Source organism: Protopterus annectens, chromosome 1.part0, assembly GCF_019279795.1.
Source record: "Protopterus annectens isolate FY-2018-M chromosome 1.part0, PAN1.0, whole genome shotgun sequence".
NCBI classification, from domain to species: Eukaryota; Metazoa; Chordata; order Ceratodontiformes; family Protopteridae; genus Protopterus; species Protopterus annectens.
In genome coordinates this window covers 95199957-95218165 of record NC_056725.1, presented here as the reverse complement: position 1 = coordinate 95218165, position 18209 = coordinate 95199957, and the positions used below count along the sequence as shown (strand labels likewise).

General features: G+C 34.6%; 1 protein-coding gene across 1 annotated transcript in view; it reads right to left on the bottom strand.

Annotated features, from left to right (window-relative positions):
- Positions 1 to 3218: 3218 nt before the first annotated feature.
- LOC122814085 (homeobox protein six1-like) overlaps positions 3219 to 18209 on the bottom strand; it is an 84709-nt gene continuing 69718 nt past the window's right edge. The window contains exon 3 of the mRNA XM_044086730.1: positions 3219 to 4599. Within this exon, the coding sequence (XP_043942665.1) occupies positions 4287 to 4599 (313 nt within the window). The 3' untranslated portion in view covers positions 3219 to 4286. The remainder of the gene's footprint in view (positions 4600 to 18209) is intronic.

Sequence of the window (18209 nt, the reverse complement as noted above, 5' to 3'; positions counted from 1 at the left end):
GGATCCTGTGAGTGAGCCATAAAAAATCCCGAGCAGTGGATGAGTATATACTTGTTTTCCAGAGCTTTCAGAACACTTTAGGTTATGCTTACCACCTTGGGTAGGTCACTCTCTTCATAACTGAAAACTGAGAACTGAGCTATTCTGCTGTGATATCCACTTCCAAAATAACTGCAGCATTGAATTTGGATTGCTGTACCTAGTGGCCTAAGGTAGTAATCCTACCACAAAAGGCTAAACTTTGTTCTTACAGTTGCATGTACACAGTAAAACTGTGTTTTTATACTTCCTCCTATATAGGTAACCAGTATGTAGTCTGCAGTTATATTTTGCTTATAAAACTGAGGGATGGTCAATAACTGTGTACTTGATCTGCATACATGTGAGTTGTATCTGTTGTTATGTAAAGTATATATGATACCTTATTGTTTTGCGGTAAATATTTTGGTACTAGATGTTTTAAGTTTTGCCTTATATATACTTATTGGATATGATTACTGTAATTACAAGTATGTGCAGAATTTGTTACCTAATTTATCCTCAGGTTTTCAGAAACTGAAATTTGCATTCTGTTTGTTATGGATCACCGAGCATTTCACTCTATAGCACTGGCACTGATGTTACTGTATGTGCATTTTCTGGCCATCATCTCATGATATGCAATTACACCCCATGCCTTGTTGACCTGCCGTTTTCATTTCAGCTATGTCCTAACTTTCTACACTGTACTTTCTTTGCTCGATACACTGTCTTCTTGCATACATATGCAAGATCAGCCTTGTGTTTCCTTGTTGCCTTCACTCAGGATTGAGAGTTGCGGTTACCATGCTTTTGTGAAATATTGGGCTACTATGATTTGATGAAAGCTTAGTTTTTGGCTTTATTTTTTTTTCTTCTGAGTCTGAATTTTGTTGTTTTGTAATGGACTTGATTCAGTAATACAAGTGGAACTACATGTTTGTATACCCTGTGTGTTTCGTTGAGACTGAGATTGACTGCTTCTTCCATGACTAAGCCTATTTACCATCTTCGACTCATAATTAGGAACCGAAAGGAAGTTCCCATAATATCCCCTCTGCCAAGAAAGTGTGGGCCTTCATTAAAACATTTGATCTTCCTGAAATGACATTGATATGCCTCGAAAACTTCAGATATCTTTATAATATTGTATGTGAATGCATGTTTCAGCTGTAGTTATTGAATGTAGTCCTTCTTAGACTTCTCAGTTTTTTCTTACCCCACATCAGAATAGATTACACTAATCATCAGGATTTCAGCCTTCCTGCATTGGTCTGCTACCCCTTCCCAGAATGCAAAGAAATATTTTCTGCATCATATTTGTACGCTAATCAAATAAAAACTGCGGTGGTGGTGCTGCGGTAGCATTGTCGCCTCACAGTTAAACGTTGTCCGTTCCATTCTCAGTTAGAGCGTCTTCTGTGTGACAACATGCGTGAATGGGCATTCCTTCATTGAAGGTTGTGCATAAGGCCCAGCAAGCCAACACGTAAAACTCTACTGCCAATCATTAGCGGAATGGAGTTCCGCTGTGGCGACCCCTAACTGGGAAAAGCCGAAAGACACAAACAAACATTTGTAAGCTAATCAAATGTGGTTTCCATTTTTCCTGAAAAAAAATCGACATTGAACTTGCACTATTGAATTGCTAGCCCTAATGCATTAATAATACAACAGTGTGCTTAACTGTTATTTTCCTTTTATTTAACCAGACTATCTTTCCTGTATACACTTTCCCCTGTACTTAACTCATATGCAACATCCAATTATTTTTGCTTGTAAAACTAAAGGATGATAATTAAGTGTACTTAATCTGCATATCTATGTTCTTGATCATTTGCCTTATGTTTTACCGCAATGTTTTTTGGCCGAAAAGTTGCTATTAGATGTTTTGATATTTAAAGAATTCTGCTAGATCATGTCTGGATTCTGGTTTAAAACAGGAGTAGGAAGAGTGTGTGGGGTTTGCTATATGCCTTCAAGTTGTGATTGTTTTTGTTGAAGGAGTGAGGCCAATCTCATCCTACCCCATAACCACCCACTCTTAGTGCTGAATTACCTTTATCAGTAGTGTTTGAGATATTACCTCCCCTCCTCATCTCCCTGTCCCGGTAACATTGGCATGTCCATCATGCACTGTTACAATTCCAGACTCTAGTTGTAGCCATCAGTAGCATTGTTACTGATCTTGTTTAACACTAACTAGCTTTGGATATAGATCTCAGTATGCATCCTTCACCCACTGTTTGAAGTCAAAATGAGGTACCTTATCAACAATACTGATGCTGCTAGTATTAGAAATAAAATGATCTCTATTTTTTTATGGTTGCAGGAACAAAATTCACTAGTGCTAAGAATCTTTGAACCAAGGATGAAACTGAGATACCAGTAATCTTAGTACTTTGTAAGACCACTATGTACTCTATAGTCAGAGACCTGGAAGACAAACTGGGTGTGATGCCTTCTTACTCATTAATAACTCAGTCCTTTGTCAGCTCTTAACTGCTTCCCCCCAACATGCCTAATTCTAGATCCATCTGGTTACACTGTTTTCCTTGGATGGCAATACTATGACCTTGGAGCTGATTGGAAGTCAGTGGAAGGGTAGGGTTTTCTTGGGGGCCCTGTGTGATGCAGACCTTCACATCATCTGTTTTAAAATTTAAAATAATCAGTCAGTCTGCTTTTTGTGACATTGTGTGAGGTTTATATTTAATAGTCAGTATCATTACCACTAAATGTACTAGGATTCCATTTTTCTGCACATAACTCCTAACCTGCGTATTATAACCTATCCCACTAACTTTCAAGAAAAAAGTCATTTTGTGGGGCTGTTTCATCTAATGCCCACATTTTCTCTCAGAGATGTAGGTTCTAGCTAATGCATCATAATAATAATGTTACAAAAGCATAAAAAATACTATGTTTACATTTCAACAATATCTCAGTCTCTAGTATACTTACTCAGCAGTACTAAACCTTCAGTGTCAGCAATGATATCTTTCCTACTAGGTATTACATTTGCAATGTTTCATTTCTGAAAATATACACATATGTGCTGACTGCATTTCAAATAAAGAACTATTAAAATTGCTTTGTGGTTTACTCAGAATTCTTTGTCTCCATTTATAAACTTTACTCCATTTCTCACATTACAACATTCTAGGGGTATGGTCACATCACAGATTATTTCTTGCAGATTATTTTATGAAGTCCATTTATTTTATAAAGGCAATATTTTTCTTGATTGGGATGCACTTTAAATTACAGCAAGTCATTTGCTTAACAGAGAAATGATTACATAATGAAACAGACTGCAATTGTGGAACAAGATATTACATTTATTAAAACTATGGGCCTCAGCACCCAAACTGTATCCATTTCCAAACTGCTTGCCAGCAGATTATGTTGGTTGTACTGACCAGTTCTTTTTCATGACACATAAATATCTTTATTTTCATTTGAATATTGATGAAATTAGAAGGTTGTAGCTGAGGCAGTCACTACAGATCATGTGAACATTTAAAATAGAACAAATGGCTAACAGAACTTTGCATTAATGAATCAATGTACATTTGTTACTGGTTGATTTAAAGTTACCATAACTTGTCCCATTACAGATGTTAACACAGTGCCGTTACAACAGTGAATGAAAAGTAATTCTTCTCTTTTCTTGTAGACTTCAAACTGATTAAGATATTTTGAATGGGAGCATGTGAAACAGAAGAAGCAATATTTAGTTTGACAGCTGTCAGAAGACTTAATTTATATTTAGTGGAGGTCATCCTTATAGAACTGTAGTACAAAAAATATAAAAGAAACTATATCTGTAATCATGTAACTTCACTAGCTCCATGGGGCGAAGATCGCTTTCTGCTTTTACACCTTGACCTGACTGGAGGTGCAATGCTGGTAAGTTGTGACAGAGCTAATACATCAGAGACTTGGATAGATACTTAGACCAGAACTTATTCAGTGCTTCTAAGATTCTGAAAGCTTCAGGAAATCATTTATTTGCTTTTAAACTTTACTATAATACCTGAGGCCAATCCTGCTGGTGATACCACAGCTTAGTACCTACCATCCAGAAAATAACCTCGAGGTGGACCACAGAGAAGCTGGAATAGAGTATTAAGAATGCAGTCATTTAAAAACTATGCTTTACATTTGTGGTAAATACCCTGGTACATTGCTACTTAGCAACTGGCTTCAGAGATCCATACAGTTTTGTGACTACCATTTTCTCTCCTTCTTCCAGTTGGAATATTTCAGGATCCCAAGTCAACAAGGCTGGAGGTCAAAGGGCCTAGGATGGAATCCTGCAAGGCCCGATGATGTAAGAGATCGGGTCTCTGCTGTAGTACAGGACCTAGTGAATGTGGGTGACTGACATTTCCTGGGTGCCCTGTGAAGGATACTGCAGAGTACATGAGTGATGGACTCCCAGGATGTACTGCAGGGCTATCAGGGGAAGACAACTCATCGTCTGAGCTCGGCAACAGATTATTCCCACTTCCCATCTCTATTCCTGGAGACACCTGCTTCTGAGATGACTTCTGACTGGGGTTTTCTATGTTCTCTCTGAAAGAAAAAAGCATTCAGTTAAATTAAATTTTCTTAGGAAGCCAAATTTAATGTATTTCAGTCTGACTGTCATTTTAAGAAAGCGTGTTTTGATTGAAAATATACAAGACCTAAACAGATACATGAGAAATATTTTGCTGCATGTCTGACAGAGTTCCATCAAAGGTACCACTGTACTCCTTTCTAGCACAGATTTAGAAAGCATTAGTAAGATCCTTATCTTCTCGCTCTTGGATTTTAACTTCTTCTTTGATGTAGGACTCATTTCAAGGCTGTTTTGTACTGACAGCGCCAAGTGCCACTAACTAGGATGACTGGGTGCGGTGGCCACAAGCATTTGCTTTCTGGTCTTGGACCTTTGGATACTTTTTGGTTCTTAACATTATCATGAAAATAGATATCAGTAGTTTTTATTTATTCTTCATTTCTCATCCTTCCTTCTGTTCACTAGGTGGGTATATAAACAAACATCTACATGTCTAGTACAACACATTGCTATATGATAAAAATATTTCACTGTTAAATACTTCAGTAGCATCAATACCATCTAGAAAGCCAAGTATATACAATCAAGGGGTTGGGAGGGTGGCCTAATGGTTAAGGTGTTTGCCTTACAAACACAAGGTGCAGGGTTTGAGTCTCACAAGGGATAATTGGCTAGGCTTAAAATGGCTCGCAAGGGCAGTTAGTTTAGTACTAATCTATGAACCTATGAACCATTGGCCTTAGAGGCATTTAAACCTGGTTTATTTAGATGTTTCACTCCCAATTTCAGAGCAAATAATTAAGATCTTCCTTTCAGACTATATTATCATTACATACCTCTGTCAGTTAATTGTTGTACTGACTCAGCAGTGGAGAGCAGCTAGTCTTAAAAATATTTGAGATTGTCTTTGATTGAGTTTTGAATTTCAAAGAGAATATCTATTACACATGTAAGGCTGTAAATATACTGATGGAAGACAATATTCTTTTACTCCATACTCAAATATTTCAGAAAATGTTCATTTATTGACTGTTCTGGAAACCTTTATTTTCTCGTTCTTATGTGGAGTGTGGCCCTCAAACCATTTGACCATATACCCAGTTTTTGGGATGACACATATATAAGAAGGTGCATAGATATTTGCCTATCTATCATGGCATACCACACCACTATGACTTGTACAGCAAACATCACTGTGTTCTGTGAAACTTTGATAACCGTTTTTGTTTGATATCCTTTCTCTGCATAAATGCCAACTGCCTCAGCTACACCTAACAGCACAATCTAAACTTGCTTGAAGTTCTCTAGAAGCAATGCAGACTAAAGGAGAATTCATTTATTTTGTCTCTTAGATCTGAACTATACTCATTAAGGTATTGGGTGCAGCTTTTAGTCACGCCAATTTCAGAACAGACATGAGACAGGTAACAATATTTTTTAAAGAAGGAAGTGGTGATGTGTTCTCTTATCACTAAGATATATAGAGAATGATGACTAGATCTCTGATCATAATCAGTTTGTTATGTGTTTGAGAAAGGAATTCACTTCAAAAGAAGAGGTATGATGGGATATTGAAAGGGTGCAGTGGGTCTTCTTTTAGGTTGAGTATCTCCTGCTTTTAATATGTTGAGAAAAATGAAATTTAATCTTGATACTACATCCTTGGCATTTTTGAATTGAGTAGAATCAGTTGAAGTCATATTTGGAGAATTAATTATTCCTTTAATAAATTAGATTAAAGGTTCCATCAATGGCTGTATTATGAGGAAAGGAGAGAATGTCTCATTGTAAGATAATGGAGAGGTATTTTGATGAGGATGGTCTATATTATGAATGAGAGAGAGGTAATGCAAATTAGGAGCAGCAAAATTAACACTCATATGAAGATACTGACATTTATATGAATGTTGATGTTTAATAGGGCTACAAGATTGAATTAACACCAAAGAATTCTTATAGTAAGTGTTAACAATATAAGCTATATGACTGTGAAGGCAGCCAGCCTAGCTAGATAGAATTTTGTAAATAATTCTATGTCATTGTAAATATTAATACAATCCACAGGCATGTTTTTTACAAATGTAAGAAAACTAAATGTAAGAAAACTGTGTTGTATGTTCTGAGCTTCAAAAATGTAACCACAGTGCACCCTGTTGGAAGAAAACTGGTAAGTGAAGCATTTTGTGACTGTTTGATCTCAAGCTTGGAGACAGGATGTCTGGACTAAGACATTCTTTATATTGTCTTAGCAAGACTTAATTACTAGGTTTATATGTAAAGTGTGCTTTATCGCAGGTGCAAGATTACAAACAAATGTTAAATTTTGAGTTCTGTGAGCCTGGGAAACTTCAGCAGAGGTGTCAAAAATTATGTAATGTGAAATGACTCAACAGTAATGTGTATATCAATTTAAGACTTTCTCAGAGTGAAAGATTGAGCATTTTGGATTTTGTCTAAAGCTGACAACTCACCAGGCACTTGCTTTGCTCTGTATGTAAGTAGTATTTAGAACGATGAGTCTGATATGCAAAGCTATGGAACGACTCATCATGGACCTAATAAACAAGGATATATGGAATCTCCAAACTCTGGATCCCACACATTTTGGTTTTGTGAAGGCTAGATCATGCCTGCTCAACCTGGTTGACTTATTTGAGTAAGTCACCAGACCTGTGGATGAAGGCAAGGTGGCTTATACAGCTTACCTTGATCTGGCCAAGGCCTTTGATACCATTCCCCACTCAGGAGTCATAGAAAAATTCACTAAGCTAGGCATCAACCCATATATCACTGGGTGGGTTGTAAATTGGCTCACAGATAGAACCCACAGTGTGAAAGTAGCTGACTCCAAGTCAGACTGATGACCAGTCATGAGTGGAGTCCCACAGGGTTCGGTCTTGGGTCCTCTCCTGTTTGGTATCTACTTCTTTGAAGTCCAGGCTAACATGAAGGGACTCTGGCCGACAAAGTTTGCAGACGATTGCAAGTTGGGAGCTATTATTAACTCCACAAGTGATGTTGACATCCTACAGAAAGGCCTTACTGAGACCAACGACTGGTGTCAGAACCATGGCCTTAAGCTCAATGCCAAAAAATGTGTCGTCATCCCCTTTGGGAAAAACTCGGTTCCCATGAATTACCACATCGATGGTAGTCCACTGAACACAGAAGGCGTTATAAGAGATCTGGGAACACAGGTTGACAGCAACTTCTCTTTTGACCATCACATTGCCACTGTGGTCAGAAAGTCCTTCTTTGTGGTACATCTCATTACTAAGGTTTTGCATCCAGGAAGAAAGAGGTCATTGTCTCCCTCTACTCTTCCCTCATTAGGCCAATCATTGAGTACAATGCCCCATTTGGCATGTACCACACTAGACAACTGCAACAACTGGAGAGGCTGCAAAAATACCTCAAAAGAGGATCATAGGCATGAAACACTTGTCCTATATGGGCAGACTCAAAAAACTCCAACTATTCTCTGTCTCATGTCGACTGCTTAGAGGCGATCTCTGTTGACTTACAAAGCCATGTCTGACCCAGATCTGTTAGAAATGCTACATCTAAAGAAATCCCAATCCCTCTGCACCACATGCTCCTCAGAGACCTTTACCCTATTACCACAATCAACAGAACATACTGGAGGGACAGGTTCATAACCCAGAGACTGCCCATGCTATGGAATAGACTTCCCATACATGTAAAACAGAGCACCTCACTGGCCCTCTTTAAGAGAAATTTTGATGAGTGGATGGGAAATAGAAAATTCACCCCAGGGATCACTCCAGTGGCTCTACTCGACAGAGGCACTGGGAACTAAGCTCGGTGGCATGATGTCAGGCTAATCCTGTGGGCTAGGCTTGTAAAGGCTCCGGGGCCATTAGCCTAGTACACACCTGTGAACTTATAAACCGTGATTTCTCTTAAATTTAGAAATATAGCTAGATTAGCCTAGCTGTTTTCTATATTTATGTCAGACTATCCTACAATATTGTTTTAAAAAATACCTGTGATCTCTGAACTCTTGATTAGCACTGTGTTGAATTGATGAGATTTGTCTTGTGTTTTTATTTATTATTAAATATTTTTAAACCTTTCAACTTTGGCTGTTTTGTGTAGAGATAATTTAAGCTCTTAGAGTACATTGCATGTATTTGGTGATACTGTCCATGCCACACCAATAGTCTTGGTGTTTGACACACTTACTATTTGGATAAAAGTAATATTACACAGTGAAATTGGTCACCATTTTGGAAGGGCCTTATTAGTAGCTGATAATTGTAGATGGTGGCAGTGATTACTATCTTATAGCCTGGCAGGACGGGGCATAGCTGGAGAATCTGTGCCAGCCTTCCCCAGGAGTGTCTGTGTGTTTGTATATAAACCAAATCTCAAAGTGTGTGTGTGTGTGTGTGTGTGTGTGTGTGTGTGTGTGTGTGTGTGTGTGTGTGTGTGTGTGTGTGTGTGTGTGAGCTACTTGGGCTGGGACATGAAGCACTGGTTAGACAGAGGAAGTACTGGAAGTTTTGGCTTGACCACTCAGCTGAGATCAGAACCCTATAGCTGTGCCAGTGGGGAGTCTTATTGGGCATCTGGAGAGAAAGGTAGAAACCAGCCCTGGACTGACTGTGATCTCTGTGCGCTGTAAAGGGAAATTGTACTTTACTGTGTGTACTTGTTATCCTTCCCAATGTGCATGCCCCTCACTGGTGCTAGTGGTGAGGATTGAGGCTCCTTGATTACTGAGCCAGTGCGGTGGTATCACAATGACAAAGATAAAAAATGGCTTACTTCCCTAGGCTATAGATAATGTAAAGGATAAAGTAAAAGTTAAACAAATAGAAGCTGAAGTTATGGAATACCTGTGAAGTGAAGGATTTAATGTAGAAAGTCTAACACATGTTACATCACAGCATGATGGTACATTGAGTCCCAAAGTAAGGAGAAACAGGAGGAGAGGAGGACATATGAAAAAGAAATATTGACATGGGGAAAAAAGGATTTAATATGGTGCAATATTTATGCAAAGGAGAAAGCAAAACTAATCAGTACAAAAATGTAGAACCAAAGATATTTGAAGAGAAATACAGGCAAAGGCATCTGGATATGGAAAATTTTACAATACAAAAAAATAAAACAAAGGGGGAAAGCGGAAAAGAAGATTAGTAATGGAGACATTAAAAAAGAGAAACTGAAGTTATAAATTAAATGCAAAGTGAAGTATGTAGTGTAGAATATCCAACTCTGGTAATGTATGATTGAATAATTAGTCCCCAAATTAAGGAGAAACAGGTGGAACATTAAACATCTGATCAGTTACCATATGAAAATACTCTGGAAACTTCAGTAGAAAACCAGTACAAAAGTTCAATGGGAGTTGCATAGCAAGGGAAGAAGCAGGAAACTATAGCAATTCTGATGCAGTCAGTGTTGTGAAGTGATGGGCTAGTGAGTTCTCATATGAAACAGCAATGGATGACAAAGGATGAAGCTGAAGAGAATATGTCACAGAAAGATGTTCTGGAACTTTCTGCAGAATGTCCACAGGAAATTGAAAATAAAGAATGTGCCCTCAGAAGAAAAAGATTTAAGGGAAGAGTTGCTTGATTTAATAGGGATACATAGACATATTAAAGTATATGAAAAAGACAGATTAGAAAAAGTCAATAAGACCCAAAATATTAGAAGACTGATGAAACAAACGAACACAGTAATCAAGACTATTAACAAAATGAATTTGATATAACAGAAGTAAATAGGATATATTACTGTGCAGCTAAAAATACAGGTCAAGAAGAGAAAGAAAGATAAATAATCAAATACCTTTATGGAAGCATCACGCAGAGAAAACTGTTAAGCAATTAAGACAAGAAGTGTCACTGTTAGAAGAATATAGAATAGGGAACAGAGCAACAAAAATTCTTAGAAAGATAGATGTGATAAAAGCAACATCCAGTGTCTATCGTACACTATTGCAAATAAAACAATTAAAGACATCAGCACAGGCAGAAAACTTAGAAGATATGCAGATAAATATAAAGGAAAAAGTACAAAATAAGAATTCCATTCATGACCCAAAAAAGTTTTATAGATGAAACAGCAAAAGAAATACAAACACCATGAAAAAAAGAAATAAACACATTTTGGAGAAAAGTCTATGAAGACCCTGTGTAACAAAATAAAGATGCTGACTGGATAGAAGAATAAAAGAAACAGTAAGAAGTTCAAATGTACAGGCATGAAATGGGATGAAGTGATGGTCAGAGAAATTGAAACAAAATTAAGAAGAACTCCTGACTGGAAAACCCCAGGCCCAGATGAAGTACCAAACTTCTGGCTAAAAGTATTAACATCTTTATATGGAGATTTAGCTCTTGTTAGAATTGATAATACTATACTGTACTGTAATTAGCTGGGAACACTGTATGCAATGAGACTGAGAAACGAAAGTCTTAATTTCTCAACCTTGTGCTGAACAGGTGCCAGTCTCTCCTTTATGGACCAAGTCTTGTGCACTTTTTAGAATGAATTTTCCAAACACTGTAGTTTATTTAATAAGGTTGTATTAGATGTTCACAATATCCGCATATTTTTTCCATTAACAGTACTGATAAACAATTCAAGCTGCTGCATGTCATATTCTGATTGTCCTGAACAACGTAAACTGATATAGTCTCTAAATGACCTGTTTTCTGCACTCATGCTCAAGTGTTTGACATCTTCTCTGAAGTAACAGGTTGACTGAAATTACTAACCTTAACTGAACTGCTATCCTGAACACAACATATTATACTGCTTTAGTCTAGTAATTTATTTACTTTTTCTAATCTTTGTCTCAGGCTTTGTCTTGTATGTGCAACATTCCATTAAAGAACATTCTGTAGCTGACAAGTCTTTATCTTTCCCTTAAGCAAAGAACATTGTCTGAACACTTTATGCTTATCTTTTCTTTTTAATAAACTGTCTTCCATGCTTGGCTAGCAAGGTTAGTTTCCTTTCTGCTTAACTGTCTTTTATGCATAAATGAAAAACAATTTACCCGTTAGCCTGTCTGTCTAGTAAATGGAAATCCCAAGTCTAACAGCCCTCAGTAAGAACTACTAATATGCAAACCCCAAACAGCCAACAACCTGGTTAACAACAGGAAAATAATACTCCTTCATAAGAGAGCACCTGCAACATATCCTAAAAACTATAGACCAATAACTTGCCTTCCGACGATGTATAAACTATATGTTGGAATTGATGCTGATAGAGGTTAGAGTCATTTAGAAGAAAACTCAGTCATGGCAATAAAACAAAAGGGTAACAAAAGAAAGTCATGTATGGAAAAGACTTCGAATGATCATGAAGGCAGAATAACGAAAGTGAGTCTCAGACTGAATTTCTTTTAAAACAAAATAACTGGCTCATAGAAAAAAACTCAGTGATATAGAAAATAGACTGAGATGAAATAACATTTGAATTTGTGGTACACCTGAAAAGTATGAGGGAGACAATATAATAAACTTCTTAACTACCTGACTACATAAAACATTAAATCTACCTGAAACTTTATTTTTTGGAATTGAAAGAGCACACAGATCCTTGAGAGCACCTTCTAAGAAGAAAGACCCACCACCATGCTCCATTATAGTTAAGTTCATGTCTAGCTTAGAAAAAGATCAAACATTAAAAGCAGCATAGTCCAGCCAAACTATTAGAATAGCTGTACATGTAGCCAGATTTGTCAAAGATTATTCCAGTAAAGTAATGGGTAAAAGAAATCCTGTTTACCATTCATCAAGGAACTTAAAAAGAACAATATTAAAGCCACTTTGGTGTTTCATGCAAAGATCAAAGTATTCCTTTCTGAAGAAACTGGAATATTTAACACACTGGAGGAGGCATCCACTTTTGTTAACAACAATAAAAGCCTTAATAATATTTAAGAATTGGAGTGGAACAGTATATCCTTGAAGAGAAAGAGTGAACTGAATTCTTGGGAAACTTTTTCTTCTAAAACTAAAAAGCCTAAAAACAAGTGACTCCTTCTCTGACTGCAAGACTATTATTTTCTGAAACAATAGATTTGCCTTTTAAGTAAAATGCTTGTACTGGAGTTTAAGCCTCAAAACATATGTACTAAGTATGTATTTATATTTTAAGCTAAAACATTTTTGTGATAAAGAATATAAGGGGTTAGTTTTACTGTTTTACTGTACTTACAGTGAAAGACTCATCTCTGGATTCAATAACACCCACACTAGGTCTACACCATTCTGGGTGAACAGACAACACACTCATAACTCACACCTTTTTCATTCTATTTTTAGTTTTCCTACTGATTTTCTTGCAGCTTTAAATATTGACAGGGATTTATAAAGGTTAGCACAAAGTGTAAACTATGCATACACTTAGTGTAATCTTTCTGAGTGACTGGAATGCATAAAAAATCTGGTAAGGATGTTCTTGAATACATACAGTGTACACTTATTGTAGGTTTTATTGAATCTGGCCTTACTCCTGTAAGAAAATGTCATTATATTATAAGCAATAAAATTGGTAATTTTAAAGCTGTATAAGTTAATAATTTTATTTTATTTGTTCAATATCGATTAGTATGTGCATTATTGGGTTAAATGAATGTCAGGCCTAAGTAATATGCTAATTGTAAGTGTTAAAGTGCTGCTGATTTTTAGTTTATTTGTTCCTGTGTAACACATTCCTTTCACAGATCATTTATGAAACAACTGACACTTATAAAGAAACTTGAGTACCAAAGAATATTCAATTTCTTCAGAATGCTGGATTTTTCCTGAATTGACCTGTCCTGAAGAAAATATATATCAAAGTTCATCACTGATGTCTGTGAATGAAGAAAAAACTATTTTTCTTTTCTCAAATATATATATATATATATATATATATATATATATATATATATATATATATATATATATATATATATATATAAGAAATCTACTCAAAATAAAATCTATTTTCTTCTCTTCGATGTGAAGAATTGGTAAGATAAAAGCTATAGTAATGTTTAATATTGGGATGTGGTAATATATAATTTGCTTACATTGTACATGGTAATAGCTTATGCTGTAGTTTTATTAACTTTAACTATACATATTAACTTTACATATTAATTGAAAAAAGTGAAGTTAGATGTTTGTTACTGATTAGAACAGCTTAAAAGAATTAAGACGAATGAGAAGCTTACAGAAGAAATTAGCAGCTGCTGTGTGCTGTGAGTTGTCATGTTCACATGCTGGAGCTAGATTCTGATGCCAGCATATAAAGCTTAGACCAGAACAGCAATTCACAATGGCTAAACACATGTATTCAAATTAAATAAGCATGAATTATTTTATATGTAGTCAAAACCACTTGTAATATTAGAATTAGTAAGAGTAAGCATCTTATGAATAATATGCATATACACAAAGAATGCAATGTCTACTATGTAAGGTTAATAAAAGAACAGTATCAATAAATTAAAAATATGTACCCATACTATAATCTCTAATAGAGAGCTGATGATTAAATAGCGCTTTGATGGGATTTTAAAAATACAGAATATATAGAATAAGATAGAATACTATTGGGAAAATAAGACAGAAAAATATATTTGATTAATAAACTGCTTTTAAGAAAGATGTCTATAACATATACCTGCATATGGCAGAAATGTGAATGTACAAGCTCTCATATACTTTACATAGAAAATCATATAAAATATTTCAATATAATATGAAAACTGAAATTTGAAGCTTGGTCATGTGGACTTTGAAGCTTTTTACATGTTGTATGTTATTAGATTCACTAAAACTACCTGAAATTACTTATTTAAAAGCAAAGTTGAAACTTGAGTGTTTTATTGCTAAATCAGTATATCCATTTTGATAGAAAGTAAAGAAGATTTTTCAATATGTTTGAATCCAGGAAACAGAATGGGATTTTAATTGAACACTTTGTAACTTTTGAATACAATATAGACTGCAGCTTTTTTTACTCCATAAAATAGTAAAACATTATGTTTGACCTCAGTAATGTACATATTTTTATGAGGTAGTTTAATAAGCTAAGAGATTTTTAAATATTTGGATAGTTGATGTGTTAAGACATTTGAAATTTAGACATTTTAGAGCTTTTTGTTACAGATCTACAATATGTGTATCTTTTGACATGATAAATATATATGTACATTGATCACTCTTTTGCATTATAGTTTAGTATGATAGAATTATGTTATCTGTAAGTTTACAGATGTCTTTATCTCTTCAGATCTCACATTGTTATACTTATTTATTTAGAGATCTAGTTATAGTAATGTTGAATGAGTGAATAATTTGGGAATATTATATGGGTAATTTACACTATTATATAAATAGGTATAAAGTATACTATTTGTAAGATTATTTAATATCTATTATTAATAGAAAAAGATTTTTAAACTTGTTTGTGCTAATGTGGGGAATAGCTTTAAATGGCACAATATATAACTAAATTAATAATCTCTTATTATTTTCACCTATATTTAATATTATATTAATTATTTGTAAGTCACTGTAGCTTTTGCCTAGTTTTTTGATGAAGTTTTAGTTGCTGCTAGGTAGAACAATAGTATAGTAGTTTGACTATTCAATAACAGACTAGAAACATTGGTATCCATAGTAGGCTGTGTTTTATTAGCAATGTATATACAGTTATAGTTGTAGACTTGTCTTTGTTTTTGTTATATTTGAATTTTAGTAGTTTAGTTTGTAGAAGGGAAGAATTTAAAAAAATCTGTAATGTTAAGATAGTGCCAGAGGAATACATTAGAGTCTTTTATATAAATAAATTAATATGGTGAATAAATGTGTCATATTATCTTTTAAAATAAATCTCTTTAACTACACAGTATGGATAGCTTTAATATATTCTCTAGTAATGTAAATGGACTAAATAATGGCAACAAATGGAAATCATTAATGATATCTCTAAAATTAAATAGAGGAGACATTCTTGCAAGAGACTTACTTGATAGATAAAGATATACAATATTTAATTAACTTAGGCTAGGAAATGTTATCATCTGCTTCTCTAAACAAAAAGAGGAGAGGAAATGCTATAATTTGGAGAAAAGCCACTGTAATACCTAATGTCATGGAATCCTTTAATGATCCCAAAGGAATATATGCATTTGTAATAAGTAAATATAATGGCAAAGTCTACACACTAGCTAATTTTTACTGGATCCCTGGAATAGGTGCAAGTGTGGCTAAAGATCACTTAAACTTACTACAAAGTCATTGAAAGGGTAACAAAAAAGAAAATAAAGTATTCTACCGTGAACTAATGGTCCTGAAGTCAACAAAACATACATATAAAAGAAAACAAACAGGGCCAACCATGGCAGATAAATTGTAGAAACTTTAATAATTAGGTTAGTGATCTCATGCCTCAAATAGCACTTCTTCAGATGAATAAAACGGGTGTAATAGTTTTTGTTTTATTGGTCTGAAGAAGTGCTGTTTGAGGCATGAAAGCGCTAACTTAATTATTAAAGTTTCTGTGATTTATCTGCCTTGGTTGGTCCTCATTGGAGGGGTAGTCTAATTTTAGCATTGGAGTTTAACTGCATATCTAATGTAAGAGAAGAAAGCTAAAATACTGGCATAAGCTAAAGCACTAAATAAATGGATTAGTAATAATAATTTATTGATTTACTAGTAAAAGCAGAAGATGTCATTATTCTTCACTCATTCTTATGCTCATGGGATGCAAACTAGCATTGATAGGATTTATGCCTCTATATATTTGGTTATTTTAAAACTATTCCTTGTCCTTTATCTGATCATAATACACTAAAGTATTAATATAGTAATGGATATAAGGAAATGTCAGATTATTTATAGAATCACATTATATGTTTAGAATCACATTAAATATGATGAAATTAAAGGAATTTAAAAGTTACCTTAAGGAACAAATCAAGATTTTTTTTTATCAAGCGCAACATAAAATAGAGCAGGAAAACTGTCAGCAAGTAGAGCTAGATTAAAACAATGAAAAGGACCAGTATCCAAACACCAAATGCCGTAATAAAGTTTAATAAAACCTCTAGTGCCTTGGCAATAGCCTTCAAAGGAGAATACAAGGCACGCTTCTAAAGCACAAATTTATACTTTAATTCGTCATTAAAAAATTAAATCAAATTAATCATATTAAAACTTTCTAATTACACTCTGCATTGATACCAGTAGGAGTCAGTGTACAATATTTTAATATAAACAAAGATTCTTTATAAAGAAAAATTTTCTTTATATCAGAATTAAATCTATTAACAGATATATGCTCTAAAATTGTACCCTACAAACCCTCTGGAGTTCCATTGTGATACTCCTTGAAGTGCATAGCAAGAGGGCTCTCAAGCTTCATGTTTAATGTCTTTGATGTGTTATTGAACCCTAAGCTCGAAAGCCCTCTTGCTCTCACCTATATAAAATATTCCACAAGGGCATCTCAATGCATAAATAACACCTTCTGTGTTACAGGAAAAAAAACTCCATTTACCTTAAAAGACATTCCATTAATATATGCAAATGCCCTAGTAAAATATTTACACATGATACATTTATCACAAGGAAAAGAACCTAATGCACTAGAAATTGTGTATGCTACTCTACATTCTGGTACAGAAAATGTAGCATGTACTAAGATATCCTTAAGACTACTACTCTGGAATATGAAAACAAAGGAACTTTACATAATGTATTAGAGAATTCCTTAAACTTTAATAGAAAGTCCCAATGGTGGAGAATCATCTTTTTCATTTCTTTAGATAAAAGTTCATAAGTAGTGACTATATATACTTTTCTAAAATTTTCATTTGCATCAACAGTAAAATTACTAGCTTCCTGATGAATCACCCTAGCACGCCTATTACACATGTGCCCTTTCACTATTTCCAGTGATGTATAAACAATATCTTTACAATATCTTCTCTTTATAAATAGCTCAACTGTTTTATTTAATTCAGTGTCCAACTCATTACTATTATGGCATAACCTTTCAACCCTTAAACGTTTGCCATAAAGCAGGGCTTTCAAAAGATGGGTGGGGTGGCAACTATGGGCTTCCACAAAATGGATACCATTTTCAAATTTTCTATGTATCTTACTTATAACTCTACCATTAGATCCCCCTTATAAAGAGATATATAGAAATGTAACTTTATTGCCTATCTGCAAACCATCAAACTGAAGAGAAAATCTGTTAGACTGCAGATCCTCCAAAAAGCACATAACCTTTTCCTGACCCCCTTACAAACAAAAATTAAATCATCTATAAACCTATAATACATAACTACATGTTCCTTAAAAAAATATTTTGATACAAATGGTCTAGTTCCAATAATCCCATCATAATATTTGCATTTATGGGGTCAAAAGCTGCCCCCATGGTTGTACCTTTAAGTTGATGGAATAATTGACCATCAAATTCAAAGTAATTATTGCTTAAACAAAACTCAACCAATTCAATTATATAGTTTGTTAAAGGACTCTCAACCCAAAGTTCTTTTTAAGGCTTTCCATTAATTGCAAGGAAAGTTCTAATTACATACTGATATACTGTGCAAGTGCCA